Below are 18696 nucleotides of genomic sequence, written 5' to 3' on the forward strand. Positions count from 1 at the left end.
CGGCCAGACTGAAATGTGCGTCTGACCGGCAGGGTTGGTGTACAGCTCCCGCCCCCCGAACGAGTCACTCTGTATTTGCAATGTGGAGAAGGGAAGGCAACGGAGCCCGCGCTTACCTTACTTAAGGCCCCAGAAGCGTGGCTTGCAGCGGGGATGCTGGCAAGCATATTTGAGGGAAGCGCTGACAGACCCTTCCTGACTCCTCTCAGGCTGCCTGAGGACCCGGACCCCTACAGAGGTGGCGAAGGGCATCTCTGGAGCTTTCTCTTCTTTTCTTCAATAGTGCTAGAGCACTAGTAGTTCGTGACCGGCTCCCTTGGCACATTAAAAAAACTGGGGCTGCTGGGGATAGAGGGGGAGGAGTCTGCATACTCATTGATAAATTTAAAGTGTCAGCTCCTGATAACCTGCCTGTCTATCCCCAGTGTAATCAGCCTCCAGTGTCCCCCCTAGTGCAGTGGTTTCCAAACTTTTTTGAATCACAGCCTCCTAGAGTATCAGAATTTTTTTCACGGCACCCCTAGGCCAAAAATTTCTTATTAAGAAATTTAGAAAGAAATATGAATTTAGGTAAATTGTATTTATATATCATCCATAGGCTCAATTGTGTGGTGAGGGACAAGATTTGCTTCTGTTTGTCCCCATATTGTATGACTGACAGCCACCAGCACTGGTTTTGCCTATAATATTGACCATAAATAATTTGAATTGGTCCTTGACCACCAATCCAAGGCACCCCTGCAAGTGTCCCGAGGCACCCCAGGGAGCCACGGCACACAGTTTGGGAACCACTGCCCTAGTGGATGCTAGAGAAAAGGAGTTTTCCTAGTGCCACAGACTTTAAACAGCAGACCAGCGCTTGCAGAAGTAGCAGAGTGCACTGGAGAAACAGCAGAGAGGCCCGGTCACAGTCCTATATGGCACAGTGTACAGGATCCAGCAGTGAAAGGGTTGCAGCCCAGCGCTACCAGGGTAGCCTGTTGCTGCTCCTACCTGTCCCGATGCCTTCTTGGAGTGTGGTCCCGCAATGGCAGAGTCCCAGGGACCAGCTTCTGGTTTGGTGACTCTTCAGAGGCTGTGTGCAAACTGGGATAAGGGCTCACACTAGCCCTACTAAACCATGCTGATCCTGGTCTGCTAGTGCACTGAGTTTCCTGTGAACAGGGACTGAGGCACGAGTCTAATAAAACCAAAAATTATAGAAATAAACCCCAACTAAAAGCTGGAGGTAGGCGGGGTTAGAGGGGGAGGACTTTAGTTTAACTATTTTAGTGCCAAACTCCTTAGCCCACACTCTAACCCCCACCCCCAGAGGTAATGACGCAGCATTCTCCAGATGGATGTAAGAGTGCCCTGATATTCGGGAGCCCACCAGTACTTACAATGAGGGAGACCTACTTGTTCACAATGGGAACAGCACAATTATGAACTGTACAGCTGGATGCCCAGGCACAACAGCATACAGAGGTAGGGAGTGACGTTCCATATCCGCAGATTAAGCTTATTATGCCCCAAAATAGAATTTCTTTGAAAGGGACAAGAAGCCCTAATACAGTTATCTTAATCATCACTATAACATACTTTCAATATAAACATTCACTTCACTCTTTTCTTGAATATATAATTTTTCATATGTATTACAAATACAGAGAGTGTAAATAATAGAAGTGTGAAACAATCTAATGAAAAAGATGCTTCATCATACCTATTATTATCCTCATTAACTAAACAGTGGTAAAAAATCATGTAGAATGAATGTATACCTTTTCCTCTGCATATCTTCCAGGTGGACGTGTCTGTGAAGTTGACCAGCATAGTGAGGTAGAGGGTGATAAGTTTGGAATCCTGCATGATGTCCGGCTGAGCAGAGAATGGGAAATGCATCAGTATGACATTTGTGTAAAACCTCCAAGCAACAAATCTCCTCATAGAAGACTCACTTTTAATATCTTGAGAAACTCACAACACAGCCATAGGATGTCTTTAATTTGCTTTATCCACAACAGAGTGAGGTCCTTGGACAGAGCAAGAGACACAAACCAGACCTGCAAGAGGGAGTGAACAAAAATATTCTATTGTTCATGATCCCTCTCTTAAAATACAGTCACAGCAATTAAAGTACTTTTTCATGTGAGCATTCATAATCTTCCTGGTGTATGAAACACATTGTATTTAATAAGCCACCAAAACTAATGTATATCATAAAACAGTTTAAGCAGAACATTAATATGCCATTGTGGATACATCTGTATTGTTCTCTACCAATATATGACATGTTGTGATCTAATCACAGGAGGCATCACCAAATAATGGAATTTCCAACACATACCTTAGGTTCATTCTCATACTCCATGCTATTTAGTATATAGCGACAAAGTTTTTCAAACCTCTGCAAAATTAAAAACATTTTGTTACTATGAAACCTATACACAGTTTTTTTTATATGACCTTACTTAAAATCAGGGATGCAATAAATATATGGTTGATGTTAAGTCTATGACTAACCTTGCTATATATCAAACACTTTATTTAATAAAAAGGAATTATATTTACTTGATTTGTTATCTCCATGTTGACCTCCACAGCAAGTAATTAACTACTCTTATTCCAATTATCCTGCGCCTACAAACGATCCTCACACTGACAATGGCCCTCATTCCGAGTTGTTCGCTCGCTAGCTGCTTTTAGCAGCAATGCAAAAACTAAGACGCCGCTCTCTGGGAGTGTATCTTAGCAGAAGTGCGAACGAAAGGATCGCAGCGCTGCAACAAAAAAAAAAAATTGTGCAGTTTCAGAGTAGTTCTAGACCTACTCCTACCTTGCGATCACTTCAGACTATTTAGTTCCTGTTTTGACGTCACAAACACGCCCTGCGTTCGCCCAGCCACCCCCCGTTTCTCCAGCCACTCCTGCGTTTTTATCAGGCACGCCTGCGTTTTTACATACACTCCCCGAAAACGGTCAGACCTTGTGTAAAACTGCATCGGCTTTTGTGAAAGTACGTCGCACGTGTGCAGTGCGCACCATACGCATGTGCAGAAATGCCGATTTTTAGCCTGATCGCTGCGCTGCGAACAACGGCAGCCAGCGATCAACTCAGAATGACCCCCAATGTTCTTCACAAACCTCACATGCTTCTCATAGATACGCAACTTATGGGCTCTACACACTTGCCGGTGTTTCTGATTTGGACGATGTTCAATTTCAACGATTAACGACCATCGTCAAAATTGGCTTGCTATTCTAAACGAGGGAAAACCAATGATGAACGACCACAGGGAACGTGCCTCGTTCATCGTTGGTACATAAACACTAAGCAATATGAACAATTTATCGTTCATTACTGAACAAGAACGTTCATATCGCGCATACACATCAGCAAGTGTGTAGGGTCCATGAGATTGAAGACCTCAAGGGCCCGATTCAGAGCTGAAGGCAGACGCGTCTTTTGCTGCAAATACACCTGCATCTTATGCTAATACTGCAGCTAAGTTTCTAAAAACTGAGACGGCCACTAGCAGCATCTTGCGATGGTGTATTTCCATCTTATAGCGTCTTTGGATGCATCACTGGCCACCCCATCAATACTTACACAAGTCCTAAGGCTGATGCAGTTTCTCCACCTGATAGTGTTCATATTAGCACCCTGCACCTGTCACAACCCGTGCAGTTCCTCATTCCCGCCTGTGGTGTCGCAATCTGCTCTGGTGCTTCTAGCACACTCTAGTCTGTACAGAGCAGAGCGTACTAGAAGCACCAGAGCAGAGAGCGACACCCCAGGCAGGAAAGAGAAACTGCACGGATTGTGACAGTTGCAGGGTGCTAGAATGAACACTATCTGAGTATGGCCTCCTATGTGAGAGGCCCGCATCAGCCCACCTCCAAGGTACGCCCACTAAAATCCACAGACCCTGCGTAGGATTCTGTACAGCAGCTCAGAGAAGTAACAATCAGGACGCATGCGTTGTGCTACTCAGACGGATGTGAGGACAACATCGGCCACCTGTATGCGGCATCGACACTGCGTCCAGCTCTGAATCAAATGCCATGTAATAAACAACACAGAAACATTTTCATAAAATAGCTAATATTCAGATGTAAATGGTTCTACATCATCAAGGGATATTAGGAGTAACGGTTTATTAAAAATCTTTTAAAAATGAAGCTGTAATTAATCTTGCACATTGACAATCAAAATTCAATTTAAGAGCGTACACACTATATGTAATAGTGAATCTAACAGGAAAACCAGGTGTACTATTATTTATATAATTAACAATAAGACCCACCACTCGGTCTTGCTGTGGCCGGAATATTATCAGAAGTTTCCGTGCTATTCTGAAAATAGAGAGTGCATTGGCCTTGACGGATCCATTTTCTGTGCCTTCTAGAAACTCATCTACTTCTTGTCTGTAATCAGCAGTAAAAACAGAAATCATACTCTACAGATGAGGTTACTGAATAGGACACTCAGTCACAACAGCTCATCAGGATGGTGAGTATGTTTTAGAAACACTACAGTAAATGGGCTGAAAGATTGTGATTGGTAGATGTTACCTGATTTCTCTCTGCAGCCGACACCGGCACAGAAATCTTCTGATGAGGCCTTGGATTTTTATTGCAGCTCTCTCTCGCTCTTTGAGACCTTTCCTCTCCTCACGTGCCTGCCTTGCCTTGTCCAAGAACTGGGCCTTTGAAATCTGAGTTGCCCCAAACATTTTTAACAACTCTGAAAGAAACAGATTTAGTTGTAACATCATCAGTAAAACAACAGCTCAGCTCGGTACCAAGCTTATTCACGGGACCGATCCGGGCCTCCTTCAGTGTGAATGGTGCAACTCGGATTTTTAGACTCTGGTTGTGCTGGAAATACTTGATTGGCTGTTTGGGGTGCTTGCAGATTTATTTATTATCAGTTTCTTATATAGTGCAGCAAATACTATTGCGTTTTACAATTGGAGAAAACAATGATAAAACAAAACTGGGTAATAACAGACAGTCATAGAGGTAGGAAGGCCCTGCTCGCAAGCTTACAATCTATAGGGAAATAGGCCTTGATACACAAGGATAGGTGCCATCTATTGCATAATTGTCCACCAGACTGCAAAGGTTCTTGATGGGCTGCATGATGTGACCACACAGCAATGATGAACCAGTGTAAGATGACCTCATCTGCAAGTGCAAGAGAACAAGACAGCACCCAAGTCGTGTGTGGTATAACAGTGTCTAGACAGTCAATAGATAGACACCACAAGTTAGACAGTCAAAAGGTTGACAGGGTCAAAAGGTAGACAGGGTCAAATGGTCAACATAAAAAAGGTAGACAGCATTTTTGGGGTTTGTGTGAATAGTTTTGTCATCTGGGACCCCCAATTGTAGAAAGGCTTCGTTCACCAAGCTTCGGGCTCTGTGGCAAGTGCAGTGCCGACATGGATAGAGAAGATATGAAAAAGTCCAAATACATGTAAAAAAAATAAAAAAACTGTGTCTACCTATTCAATGTCGACCATTTTCATGTAGACCTTTTGACCCTGTAGACATTTTGTACTGTCTACCTTTTTCTTGTTGACCTTTTGACCCCGTCGACCTAATGTCTGTCTAACATGGTGTCTATCTATTGAATGTCTAAGTAGACACTGTCTATCTATCGACCTGATACCAGGTTAGATATGGGTACAGTGTGAATGGGGTTGACCTGTGAATTTCCCAGGTCGAAGGTGTGGCGTCAAATGGGGTACCTAGCTGAGACAAGGGTTGAAGCCATATTCAAAAACCCGGGTCGGAGCCTTGTTGGAGCCCCAGCTCATGTCTGAAAGGGGTATTAGAAAAACATTATATAAGCATTATATGAGTCCTCAAAAAGGAAGAGTGACTTAGGATGGGAACATATTTAAATGCATGCAGCCAACTGTTCTTTATAGCTTTTAACAACACTTCTGAAAGTCTTCTAGGTTCCATGTATTTATAATATAAGATATTATTTGGATACATCTTATAATTTAATACATTACATTGTACTGGCATTTTTATGTAACATTTGTGTAGCGGCACAAAAAACCCACAACTGACAATTTCTAAACATCCATATTATTTATTCCAGCACAAAACAGAGCCACACTCCTACCGCCTAAATAAAACTAAAACTCACCTTATTGTCTTAATATCAAATGAACACGGCTGTACACAACATGATGCTGCCTAGTGACGGCCAACTCGAAGGCTCTAGAATATACAACAGGACTTCTTGTTAGAAGCAAATACAGTAGATCAGCTTGAATTCTATTATGTTGCATGCAGGAGAAAGTTTTTTTTGTGGAAGTTATTTTTCAAGGATTTGTATAAGTTAGCACTATTCATAACCATCAGGTATGGAGAAGGGTTAATGCCTTCTTGCCAGCAAGACAAGCAATTATTAGCTTTAAGAATTAGATGTTTTTGGAATCTCCTTTTTTAGCCACCCACTAAGTATACTCTGTTCTAATTAGATCTTTTTGGATCAAAGGTAACCCCAGCTAATGACAAGCTTCTAGCAATAATAACATGTAATGTATCACATATAAGACAATAGTGATGTGCTGTGGCTAGTGTTATTATCTCATCCAATACAAATTGTGTCCTGCACTATATTCTGAATCTCACTATAATATTACTGTTATACCCCATGTATAACACATCTCTGCGGGAAGACATGATCGCTGCAAAATACTGTAGATCTGGTAGAGTGATAATTACCAGCCAGCTATTGGGTAGGAAAGGACAGGTCACTGAGCAGCATTACACTGCAAGTACTGAGGAGGGGAGCAGATACTATGCGAGAGCATTACAGAGGGTGTCTGACCTTACAGGGCTAATAACTCCCAGTTCCCCAAAACAAAAGCCACTCCCGGCGGCAGCCAAGAAGAGCAGACGTCTCCGTCGGAGTATGTTTACCCCTGCATCAACCCCAAGTGAGGGCGGAAGTAGGTCAGGGCATAGCAACCTATCACAGGCAGGAAGTGTGTAAGAAACCATCATAGTTGTGGGCACGTTCGTGACTTTATTGTAGCTATATAATAAAGTTGCGTATTACTCGAGGACACTACTCATGTGTCAGGTGCTATCACTGTAACGTCCCTGGCTGGGTGTAATGACTAATGCGTGCACGGGCGCCGTGTGTGTACGCGCAGCGTCACTATGCTGTGCACAGACTTCCGCGTCGTCTCGCCGCCGCTGCCGGAGGATGCGACGTGGTCGCCCACAGGGTAGATGCTAGAATCAAGTGGGCTAAGGGACCTTTTCCGTAAAGGGGAGGAGTTACGACGCAAGGGGGAGGAGCTAGGCCAGCGGGATAGTTCCTCTACTATCCACGCCACCAACTATTACCTTTAGTAATTAGGTGGTGAGCGAAGCGAGCCACCGTGCCCGAAGCGTGGCGAGCGAAGCGAGCCCGCGAGGGTACTTTTCGGGTACCCTGTACGCCCGTAGCTCCTCCCCTCAATACGTCACAAGGTCCCTTCAGCCCCTCCGATATAGAACCAACCGTCGCCACAGCTCGGAGCGCCCCTATCACATTGGGGAGGCTGTGAGCGTAATCCGGCAAAGGGGAAGTGCGTCAGTGGGAGGGCGGAAGTGTGCTGTGTGGTTGGGTGGTTCCCTTTCTGGCCTGAGGGAAGTATATCGGGTTGATGGTAAGTAGTGACCCGTGATAGTAGTTTACCATGGTATACACGGAGGGATACGCTGATACACTCGCAGAGGGTCATGATGCGTTCTAGGAGCGGACACTCACATCACATGCACCATTACTCTCCCATCATGTGCTGAGCTCGGGGTTCTTCTATAGTGGCTGCGCCGCTCTGTGTGTCAGAGATATATATGTGTGTAAGAGAGATACCTCTGTGCACACTGCCGCAGGAGTCCGCTCTCTGGTGCTGGAGCTCCCCCAGTACTTATGCTCCCATTACTATGTCTTCATTCCTTTGAGTACCCCGAGAAGAAATCTCTGACACTTGTAAAACGTGGCTGCTGCGCACACAGTTACACAGCATAGTTGCAGATGGGTATGAGATACCTTTATAGAGATAAGCATTACATTACATTTTGTAATGCTTCTCACATGGAGAGCAGCTAACCTACATAAAGCATAGTATATGCTGTATGATACAACACATTATTATGTATTACTAATAATGCAGATGTATCTAATAAAGCCACAGCCACTGTGCATATACATCATAACAGATTTTGTGCTGAGTGACGCACACTAACTACTCCTTGACCTGACATGAGCCTGTTCCAAGTCAGACATGTTCCTGCTGCCCATATCTCACTCAGTCTAGACAGCAATTGTAGAATTGCTATATAGGTAATTATTATAGTGTTTTGTTTTTTTCATGTGCCCCACTTCAATACAACTTTATTGTAAATCTACACCCCACACCCAAAGATGTTGGTCATTGATGTAAAAGTTTTCTTGTTCCTCATTTCCTGCAGGAAGAAATGTCGGGAGAGAGTGTGGTGACTTCTGTGGTACCTGCAGCTACAACCCGGACCACTTCTTTTAAATGTGCCAGCACGAGTTCTAAGTATGTGAAGCTTAATGTTGGTGGTGCGCTGTACTACACAACTATGCAGACTCTCACCAAGCAGGATACCATGCTCAAGGCAATGTTTAGTGGGAGAATGGAAGTGTTAACAGATAGTGAGGGTAAGTGTGGCCATCATTCGTTTGCGATACTTTTACATATGCATATAATCATTTTCTATATTGTTTCTATTGCAGGGATCCTGTGTCTTGTTTTAATTACAAGTAGAACATCAGAGTGTTATCCTTTGGGGTTATGTTCACTGTGAGCCTTGACCAGGGAGATATCACTTTAATAGTAACCTTCCTGTATCATCTGCCCCATGTGGAGCGTAATGCGCAGATGTGCCCCGTTCACTGGACAGTATCAGGAGCTAGGTCTGTGAAACTGGCTAGCTATCAACAAAATTAGTGACATTAGATAAAATATTCACTTATCTACCAATTATTGGTGACCTGTCAGGGCTTCTCCTACGTTAATAAGTTCTGCAGCATGCTTTCTTGTGTGTGTACACTATCTTCACAGTTCTTTCTTAAAGAAAGGAAAGAAGTGCACCTTTAGTGGTGCAGGGAACTTAATGTATATGATTAACCATGCAAAACAGTTTCACTTCAAAATACCAGGAAGTAGAAATCCCCATAATCACAGTAGTCACTGCAGTGAATACTGTAAGTGTGCTTGGTCAAGCATGACTTATCTGTTGATGTGTTTCAGGCCATTTTTGTCCCTTATCTAAGCTAGTCCTACTACAGTGTAGTCATTAGTATGATTAGGTTGTAAAAAGGCGAAAGAGCTAAAACACAGAGCTAGTCATGCCGTGCTCTGCCACACCAAATCTTCACACCAGTAACCAGTGTTAAGTTGTTTGCTGGCTCGTTTCACATGCACCACTTTAAAGAGACAGTGTTTCCGACATAAAAGTAATGAGAGTGCCTGGTCTCGTAACAGCGGCTTAATTTTTGATATGTGGCATGAATTGAAAATGTAACTGCTAACCTACATTAGCATGTCCCTGGCTAAAGAAGGTGCTAAATTGAAACATTCTCTGGCTCATATACTTCACCTTAAACATCATGAACAGCTGCATTATCTGCAGTACTTTTGACTGTCCACCCTTAATTCCAGGCGTGCTGCACATTGGTACCTACACAATGAGGCGGTGGAAGTGTGCCCCTTCCAGTGGCTATGCCTCCCAGCACCCAGATCTGCCTTTATTCTCGGCCACCATGTTTATTCCTCCACTTGTCAGAGTGTATGACAGTGTAGATTGCACTGAGGTTGTATACGATCTCCTATTTCAAGATTATGTTGCTTGCTGGAGCTGGTAATGTAATAGCCCCTGAATGTAATAGGGCACCGATGGACAACTTGACATAAGTTAAAGCCTTCAGATGTGCATTATCCTATTTTCAAGTGTTAAAAAAATCGACCCAAAACAATCTCTACACATTCTTCTTTCATCTCAAGATGCACACACATTCCCTCACTTACTCCAAAATGTCACGACTTGTATCAAAATTCCTTACCGTGTATTCAATGCCCCACATGTGCCCTCAAATACCACATGTATTCCAAAACATCCCCACATGCCACTCGGACATCTTCAGATATTACTCAAATTTCTCCACTAACTTATCTAGGGGGCTATAGCCAATACTCTTACCCTTAGTGCACTCAAAGAAGAAGAAGAAGGAGGTAGAGTACATGGCATAGAATTCAGGGTACTCCCTCCTTCAAGTTGATGTGCTGCTTAACCTCCCTCACATGACACGGAAGCCTATAATCCTCGTATGTCTAATAAAGTGGACCATTAGATAGAACCAGGAGGTTTAAAACCCAATTCAATTATCTGTGAAAATCCATAGTAGCTTCATGGGATGCCCGTTACTAATTCCGGTAAGTATTATTACTCAATTCGGCTTGCACCCGTATAAAGTATTAGCAAAGATCATTACCTTAACATCATTCATTAACATACTAGTGAGGTTACCTTGCGTGTTATATTTTATGGCTCTTACAGTGAATGGTGTCTGATTAACATTTATTGGCTGACCATGTTTTTTGGGAATACTGTAAAAAATCCCAGCAGTTGGGATTCTGACATTCAAAAGACCGATATTGGTATCACAGTGGATCCTGGAGGTAAGTACCGGGGTTGGAGTTAGGCTGTGGTGGAAGGGGGGGTTTAATTAGGCTGCAGGAGAGGTGCGTTAGTATTGTGTGTAGGTTAGAGTAAAAATACTTACCGGAATTCCTGTAGGTCTTCTGACTGCCAGAATTTTCGTACCCAACCCTGTTATTTGATCATTCAGGTACTTGGTTTTTTGTTTTTGTAAGGCTTAATGATGAATCTTACAGAATGAGTATGACGTTTTTAAAGCTAGATCTTTAGTTATGTATAAAGAATATATGATTTGTCACTTAAGATAGTTGGGGACAGTTATGTTATTGCAGTGCAGAAAATAAGGTGGTGTTGTCCATAGCAACCAATTATGTTTGCATTTGTTTTCTAAATTGTCATTTTAAAATGCAGATACACCACCTTTTCTGTATGAGCCAGACTATATATTAATGTCCTTCAGTGTGTGGTTAGTCATTAAACCGTTACGTTTTGTATGTTTACACATGCAATCAGAAGTCCCAAATAAACTAGTCTTCTGCAACTAGCCCAAAGCCCAACACTTCATTATACAGCTTTTCACTTCGAGTAGTATGTCTAATTATGATAGTGTAGAGCTAAATAATTGAATCCACTGTATATAAACACCGTTTACTACAGTAGATTTGTTTCATTTTTTACTGTAGGAGCTGTTAGTGTTGCTTTGGGTGTGACCGGTGAACAGTCATTGTTCTAAAATGCTTCTTCCTCTGGCTTTTCCTTTCCCTTAAAAGACCTATATACCCAGCACCTGCCCTGTGTGATTACATTTGTGGCCCAGTGGCAGCCTAATGTTTCTACTCTTGCATATCCCATAAAGTATAAAGAGGTCCGAGGGAAGACAAGTATTCTAATTGTGAGGCACACATTAACTGTCGTGAACATTTATAATAGAACCATTATTGGTAATGACTAAATCTGAGAAATATAAGAAACATAGGTTATGGAAATTGTGTAACTGTTAAAAGAAGAGTTACTGGGAGCTAACAGTAAGTTTTAATCTCCGAATCATTTGTCTCTAATGATTATTTTCTCTGTACTGGTAAACAATATAGGGGGTTTCCTATTAGCTGGAGTCATTTATATTGTGAAAAAACTGGCCTTTTTCACAATTTTTGCCCGATGGTCATTATTGGGTAATCAGATTATAGACCCTTTTGGGGTTTTATTTTGCTAAAAGAAATAGCACTTTTTTTTGCTTGAGAACACAAAGGGCCAGCGCAAAGCCGTGGTTCTTGGCCAAGATTGGTGACAAAAATGCTTACTTATCGTGGATTTGGATTTGGCCTCAGGCAAGCTGACGCAAAACCCCCCATAAGTACCATCATCAGAACTAATAGGATACCCCCGAGCCAGTCAATTAGCAGCTAATTAGATACTGCCCATATAGGGGTCTATTCAATGCCTGTCGGAATTGCCGTCAACTCGGTATTCGACCTATTCAATGGAGTTGCCGTTTTCCCGACTTGTCAAATTTGCGGCCATTTCCAACAGGTTTTTGGCCTGTTTTCGACAATGCTGATTCGACTTAAAAAAAAAAAAAAAAAAAGTCGAATATGGACAAAACCTGTCGGAAATGCCCACAAATTGAATAGACTATTTTCCTAATACTCATTTGGGTAATAATAATTTTCCTGGTTTTAAAGGATTTGAGTTTATTTTTTATATTTTGCAGTTTTAGTCATTTATATATTACATTTTCACAACAGTTAATGTCCCCCATAATTAGAATACTTGTATTCTGTCATACCTCTTTATGCTAATTACACTATACAATTTTCTGTCAAATCACGGATTTAACCATTTTCTATGAATGACCATTTTTGTCCGTTTTCCAGTGTTTGGGAGCAAAAGGTCAATTGTCATATGCGCTCGTCCATTACCAGATTCTCATCTTGACCAGCCAGATCTGGCAGATTATCTGACATAATTGTATAGTGTATGCCCAGCATTACAAATAATAAAGTTAATACCTCACAATACAGCTTTGTTAATTATAGTGGTGTTATGAATACTCTTATATTGTGTATCCTACCCTTTGTGGGGATTGAATGTTATCCCATAAAGTGTATAGATAGACACATTTGACCACTATTGTCATTACAAGTATTGGAATTCCACGTTCATGGCAAGTGTAACATTGCTCATCCCATTTTGACAATGTTTTTTGCATTTTTCTAAACCACTCTTTCATTTATTGCTGGGTTTATCTGAGGAGCCTCTGTGTTGCTACTTTCGGTTGTTTGTACAGATTTGTCCTCGTACATCTAGCCTCAATATGCCATGCAGCGTGAGTGAGCTGCCAGGACCTGTGCAAATCTGTATCCAGATGATAGGTTGACATTGTCAAAAGGTTGACAAAACATATGGTTGACATGAGTTTATTGGAATCCTTTTCAACTGTTTTATACTGAACCATCCATGTAGACTACAATTGGGAACAGTAACCTGTCCCAAGCAGAGCAGTAGTGGAGCAAGGCACCTTGCCTGAAAAATGTTTAATGAAGTCATGCAAGGAGGTGCAGTACACTATTTGAGGTTCCATGTGCTGGAAGCTAAAATTTGACACCAAAAAAAACATAACGCATGTTGACCTTTTCAAATGGCAACCATTTCATTGTGCCAACCTTTTCCACATGTCGACAATTTGGTGTGAATCTTTTCACTGACTACCTATTCTACCATAACCTTGCAACTTGACTAGGGTTGGGCTTCTGTTTTTGATGAATAGACATCTTAGTCGCAAATTTGACAGATTATACTTGTATATTGTGTGTGACTGAGTATGTATACGGAGCACAACAGAACTTGTATTGGGAAAAAGCTGCGACTGCTACTTTGTAGCACTTCGTGTACAGATTCAGAGACTCTGTAACACACAATATACAAGTGTTATATCAAATTAATCGGCAGAGTATTCTGATGCATCCTAGTCACATTGTGTTGCAAGTAAGATGCATGTTCTGCAAAAAGACACCCGGTGCTTGCAGAGTCTCAAGGGACCTGGGGCACCAGTGATCACAAAAATGCGCTATAGCTCGTATTTTACCCAAAAATAGTTCCCTAGGAGCCACTTTTAAGAAATCAGTGGGTCCCGCAGGACTCGTTATAATCTGGCTTTATGTTCCACCTCCTTTGCCATAGCCAATCGCCACTTGCAGGGTCTCCCCAGCCAATAGCCATGCTGCCTGTAGTGTCACCCCTCCCAACTGCCATGTCGCCTTCTAGTGTCTTCCTGCCAGCACGCCACTCTGAATCCAGCTCTACAGAGGCACATTTGTATCCTCCTCCAGTGGCGCAAGATGGCACCTGTATACTCCGCTCAGTGACCCACTACTTAGTGACCCAAGATCCCTGCTGCCTCTCACCTTTGCTGAGTGCCTAGGGAGTGGCTGCGGAGGGGTGGTTTGGCTTGACAAACATTTGTCAAGCCCTGCACTAGACACAATTTTAGTGGGTCTTTTGACATTTGTTACCTAAACACACCCTCATTCTTTTTTCCTAGGTACATGATATCTTTATATTAATTCATTCATAATAATATTGCTATACACAGTAGTTTTTATATTCCTTGAGACCTGGCTGATCTACAATTACTTTATGCAGACTTGTAGCTAATTATACGACTAGTACTAAACTGAAAACAGCCTTAGAGCATTTCAGTCACTTGAATGGGACTTCCTCTGACAGTTAGGTTGAGCGTAATTGTTTATATACAGCCTGTATAGAGCTGATGTGAGAACTGGTAACCAGATGTCATATATACATCGAGCATGCAGACCTCATCAGGGATGTCCACTGTTTCTTTATTTGGGATTGTATTGTAACTCTTATCACAGTAGATATACAATTTGTTAGGCTTATATCTAGCAACGGTGGTGGAAAAGATGTGTGCAGATTAGTTACTGTATTACTATAGCAAATTTCCTAATGTCGTTTTAACCTTGCTCATAGGCCCTACACACTGGGCGATGTGTGCGGGTGATACGAACAATCTTGTTTGGTAATGAACGAGAAATTGTTCATATCTCTTTAAGTGTGTATGCACCAACGATGAGCGGCCCTGCTTGTTCATCGTTGGTGCAGTCTTGTTTATACTTGCAAGCCAATATGGACAATATCGTCCATATTAGCATGCAGGGCTATGGGGCCAGGTGACATCATGGAGTGAAGAAGCTTCGCTTCACTCCCTCCCCCCACCTGCCGCCGGGTCGTCCATCAGCCATATTGTGTTTGTCAAAATCTCCTACTTGCCAATTCAAGGGAAAATGCTCAGTCAAAATCTCTCATAGACAAAATCTCTCCTTGGTGAGGCAGAGGTTTACTCCTATTAGTATTAATCTCACTTTACTGGTATACCTGGAATTTTTTAAATAAATCTTATCTAAAGTTATTAACATAACTGAGGTCGGGCACGTGTAAGCAAGACATCTTTTTTAAACTTTATTTTATGGAATGAGCACAATGTAAATATTTGAGTTAAAAAAAATAAATCAATGTCTATAGTAGATAATCCAACTATAGCCGAGGTCAGGACAGGCAGCACATAGCACTGCCTGCCCCTAACCCTCTCCTTGCTCCCCAGTACTGCCCCAACTGATATCTAGACTTATCCCCCCCCCCCTTCCTACCCCAACTGCCACATGCTCTTACCCTCCTTCACCCCTCCCCCCACCATCCCAACTGCTCCCTGCTTCAACCACTAGCTCAGCCCCAAACTGCTGAGTGCCCTTAACCCCCCTTCCCCCAACTGTAACCTGTCCCCACACTACTCAAGCTGCCACGTGACCCCAGCAATATCCCAACTGCGACCTTCCATTATGCCTCTGCCCCCAGCACTGCTCCTGTTGGCTATATGAGAGCAAGGCAATGTAATTATAAATGTTATTTGTACCGTGAAATGAGTATGACTTCCCATGGTGTATATTTTATGTATATAGCGTTCTTTTTCCAACAGGACTCAAGGCACTTGTAGGGCATGTGGGGTGGTCTGATGCTATGCGAGGAGCCCAAAAGCATACTTTGTGATGGAACCCACAAACAGTGGAGTAGGACTCCCAATTTTTTGAAGTGAGAGGTGGTCCCTGGGACCCACACATTTTTTTGTTGTTGATCATTGGGTCTACCTGAAAAAGGTTAACAATGTCTAGGCTTACCTAAAAGGTTAACACGGAAAAGGTCGACATGAGTTTTTTAAAATTTCGATGGTGTTGTTTTCGCCGTAAAATGACTGAACCCCAATTATTGCACCGCGTCCTCTTGCATGACTCTCTTCGCTCCCATGCTGCAGGCAAGGTGCATAGCACAAGTTACTATTCCAAATCGTAATCCATGTGGACGATAAAGTATGAAAAAGTTGAAAGTGAAATAAAACTGTAAAAAACTCATGTTGACCTTTTCCCGTGTCGACCATTACCATGTCAATCTTTTGTCAGTGTTGACCTAATGTGTGTCCACCTATTGACTGTCGACTTGTCATCCGGATACCAACTTTCTTCGCTGAGCGCAATGTCTGGGCACCAAAAGTCACTGTTTGGTGCAACTGCAGCAATGATGTATGAGGACACATCTGTATCGGGGCCAGATTAACAATGAGGCAGATGGATCTACAGATCCAGGCCTCCACATAAAATAGGCCCATATAATGGCAGCCTTTGTTTTCTCAAATTTATGCAGTTTTTATATTTTTATGTACTTGGGGAAACAGCGGAGCTGATAGTGTAGGAGGCAAGGGCGTAGCTACCATAGGTACAGGCAGTGCAGCTGCTATGGGACACGGAAATGACAAGGGGATCATCTATCCTTTCAAAGTTACATGTATTATATACATTTTTCACCATTGGGTGGTAAGGGGCCTTTACACACTTTTGCCTTGGGGGCTACAGTATATCTATAGTGTTCACTCTAGGCTGTTTTAGCAGGGCGCTGCGCCCTGCCCGATTTTTTTTTTTTCAAGGGCAAAACCCGCCCTGCCCTTTCTGCGGTGCCGTGCTAAAACAGCCACCTGCTTTCTACCCTCTCAACGTGTAAAGATGCCTCATGAATGCGCACGGCATCCATTCACGCTGTCCGAGAGCTTGGGGGAAGCACAGCACCTCCGTAGGTGCTGGGCACGCCCCCAACAGTGACGGCGCCGGCCGCCCACGACCCCGTCTGTAGACTGAACCGCCCACTTGCATTACGTACGCAAGTAGGAGGCGTACGCACCCACGTGATTCTGGCCCCACACACACCCACACTGATTGAACTCCTCTACATCTCACAGTAGGCCCTTGGAACATTTTGTAGCCCATAATCTGGCCCTGATCTGTATCGTATAGTTGTTTTCTCTGACGTCCTAAGTGGATGCTGGGGACTCTGTCAGGACCATGGGGAATAGCGGCTCCGCAGGAGACAGGGCACAAAAGTAAAAGCTTTAGGATCAGGTGGTGTGCACTGGCTCCTCCCCCTATGACCCTCCTCCAAGCCTCAGTTAGGTTTTTGTGCCCGGCCGAGAAGGGTGCAATCTAGGTGGCTCTCCTAAAGAGCTGCTTAGAGTAAAAGTTTTATTAGGTTTTTTATTTTCAGTGAGTCCTGCTGGCAACAGGCTCACTGCAACGAGGGACTTAGGGGAGAAGAAGTGAACTCACCTGCGTGCAGGATGGATTGGCTTCTTAGGCTACTGGACACTAGCTCCAGAGGGACGATCACAGGTACAGCCTGGATGGGTCACCGGAGCCGCGCCGCCGACCCCCTTGCAGATGCTGAAGAGAGAAGAGGTCCAGAAATCGGCGGCTGAAGACTTCTCAGTCTTCATGAGGTAGCGCACAGCACTGCAGCTGTGCGCCATTGCTCTCAGCACACTTCACACCAACGGTCACTGAGGGTGCAGGGCGCTGGGGGGGGCGCCCTGGGCAGCAATGAAAATACCTATACTGGCTAAAAATACATCACATATAGCCTCTGGGGCTATATGGATGTATTTAACCCCTGCCAGGTTGTCAGAAAAACGGGAGAAGAAGCCAGCCGAAAAGGGGGCGGGGCCTATTCTCCTCAGCACACAGCGCCATTTTCCCTCACAGAACTGCTGGTGGGAAGGCTCCCAGGCTCTCCCCTGCACTGCACTACAGAAACAGGGTTAAAACAGAGAGGGGGGGCACTTATTTGGCGATATGATTATATATTAAGATGCTATAAGGGGAAAACACTTATATAAAGGTTGTCCCTGTATAATTATAGCGTTTTGGTGTGTGCTGGCAAACTCTCCCTCTGTCTCCCCAAAGGGCTAGTGGGGTCCTGTCCTCTATCAGAGCATTCCCTGTGTGTGTGCTGGGTGTCGGTACGTGTGTGTCGACATGTATGAGGACGATGTTGGTGAAGAGGCGGAGCAATTGCCTGTAATGGTGATGTCACTCTCTCTAGGGAGTCGACACTGGAATGGATGGCGTATTTAGGGAATTACGTGATAATGTCAACACGCTGCAAGGTCGGTTGACGACATGAGACGGCCGGCAAACAAATTAGTACCTGTCCAGGCGTCTCAAACACCGTCAGGGGCTTTAAAACGCCCATTTACCTCAGTCGGTCGACACAGACAGGGACACTGACTCCAGTGTCGACGGTGAAGAAACAAACGTATTTTCCTTTAGGGCCACACGTTACATGTTAAGGGCAATGAAGGAGGTGTTACATATTTCTGATACTACAAGTACCACAAAAAAGGGTATTATGTGGGGTGTGAAAAAACTACCTGTAGTTTTTCCTGAATCAGATAAATTAAATGAAGTGTGTGATGATGCGTGGGTTTCCCCCGATAGAAAATTATTGGCGGTATACCCTTTCCCGCCAGAAGTTATGGCGCGTTGGGAAACATCCCTTAGGGTGGATAAGGCGCTCACACGCTTATCAAAACAAGTGGCGTTACCGTCTCCAGATACGGCCGCCCTCAAAGAGCCAACTGATAGGAGGCTGGAAAATATCCTAAACAGTATATAC

General features: G+C 43.5%; 2 protein-coding genes across 6 annotated transcripts in view; one reads left to right on the plus strand and one right to left on the minus strand.

The window, feature by feature from the left end:
- UBE3B (ubiquitin protein ligase E3B) overlaps positions 1 to 7155 on the minus strand; it is a 143104-nt gene extending 135949 nt beyond the window's left edge. The window contains exons 1-7 of one of the 3 annotated variants that reach the window (XM_063913237.1): positions 7070 to 7155; positions 6149 to 6222; positions 4558 to 4729; positions 4290 to 4410; positions 2330 to 2389; positions 1941 to 2045; positions 1764 to 1860 (exon numbers count right to left, since the gene is read on the minus strand). In XM_063913237.1, the coding sequence (XP_063769307.1) occupies positions 1764 to 1860; positions 1941 to 2045; positions 2330 to 2389; positions 4290 to 4410; positions 4558 to 4718 (544 nt within the window). In that variant the 5' untranslated portion in view covers positions 4719 to 4729; positions 6149 to 6222; positions 7070 to 7155. The other 2 variants (XM_063913235.1, XM_063913236.1) reach the window with 2 other exon arrangements.
- KCTD10 (potassium channel tetramerization domain containing 10) overlaps positions 7119 to 18696 on the plus strand; it is a 68556-nt gene continuing 56978 nt past the window's right edge. The window contains exons 1-2 of one of the 3 annotated variants that reach the window (XM_063913238.1): positions 7119 to 7241; positions 8473 to 8686. In XM_063913238.1, coding sequence (XP_063769308.1) covers positions 7134 to 7241; positions 8473 to 8686 — 322 coding nt within the window. In that variant the 5' untranslated portion in view covers positions 7119 to 7133. Of the gene's footprint in view, positions 7242 to 7556; positions 7668 to 7690; positions 8345 to 8472; positions 8687 to 18696 lie in introns of those variants that run through there. The other 2 variants (XM_063913239.1, XM_063913240.1) reach the window with 2 other exon arrangements.

This window comes from Pseudophryne corroboree, chromosome 1, assembly GCF_028390025.1.
Source record: "Pseudophryne corroboree isolate aPseCor3 chromosome 1, aPseCor3.hap2, whole genome shotgun sequence".
NCBI classification, from domain to species: Eukaryota; Metazoa; Chordata; class Amphibia; order Anura; family Myobatrachidae; genus Pseudophryne; species Pseudophryne corroboree.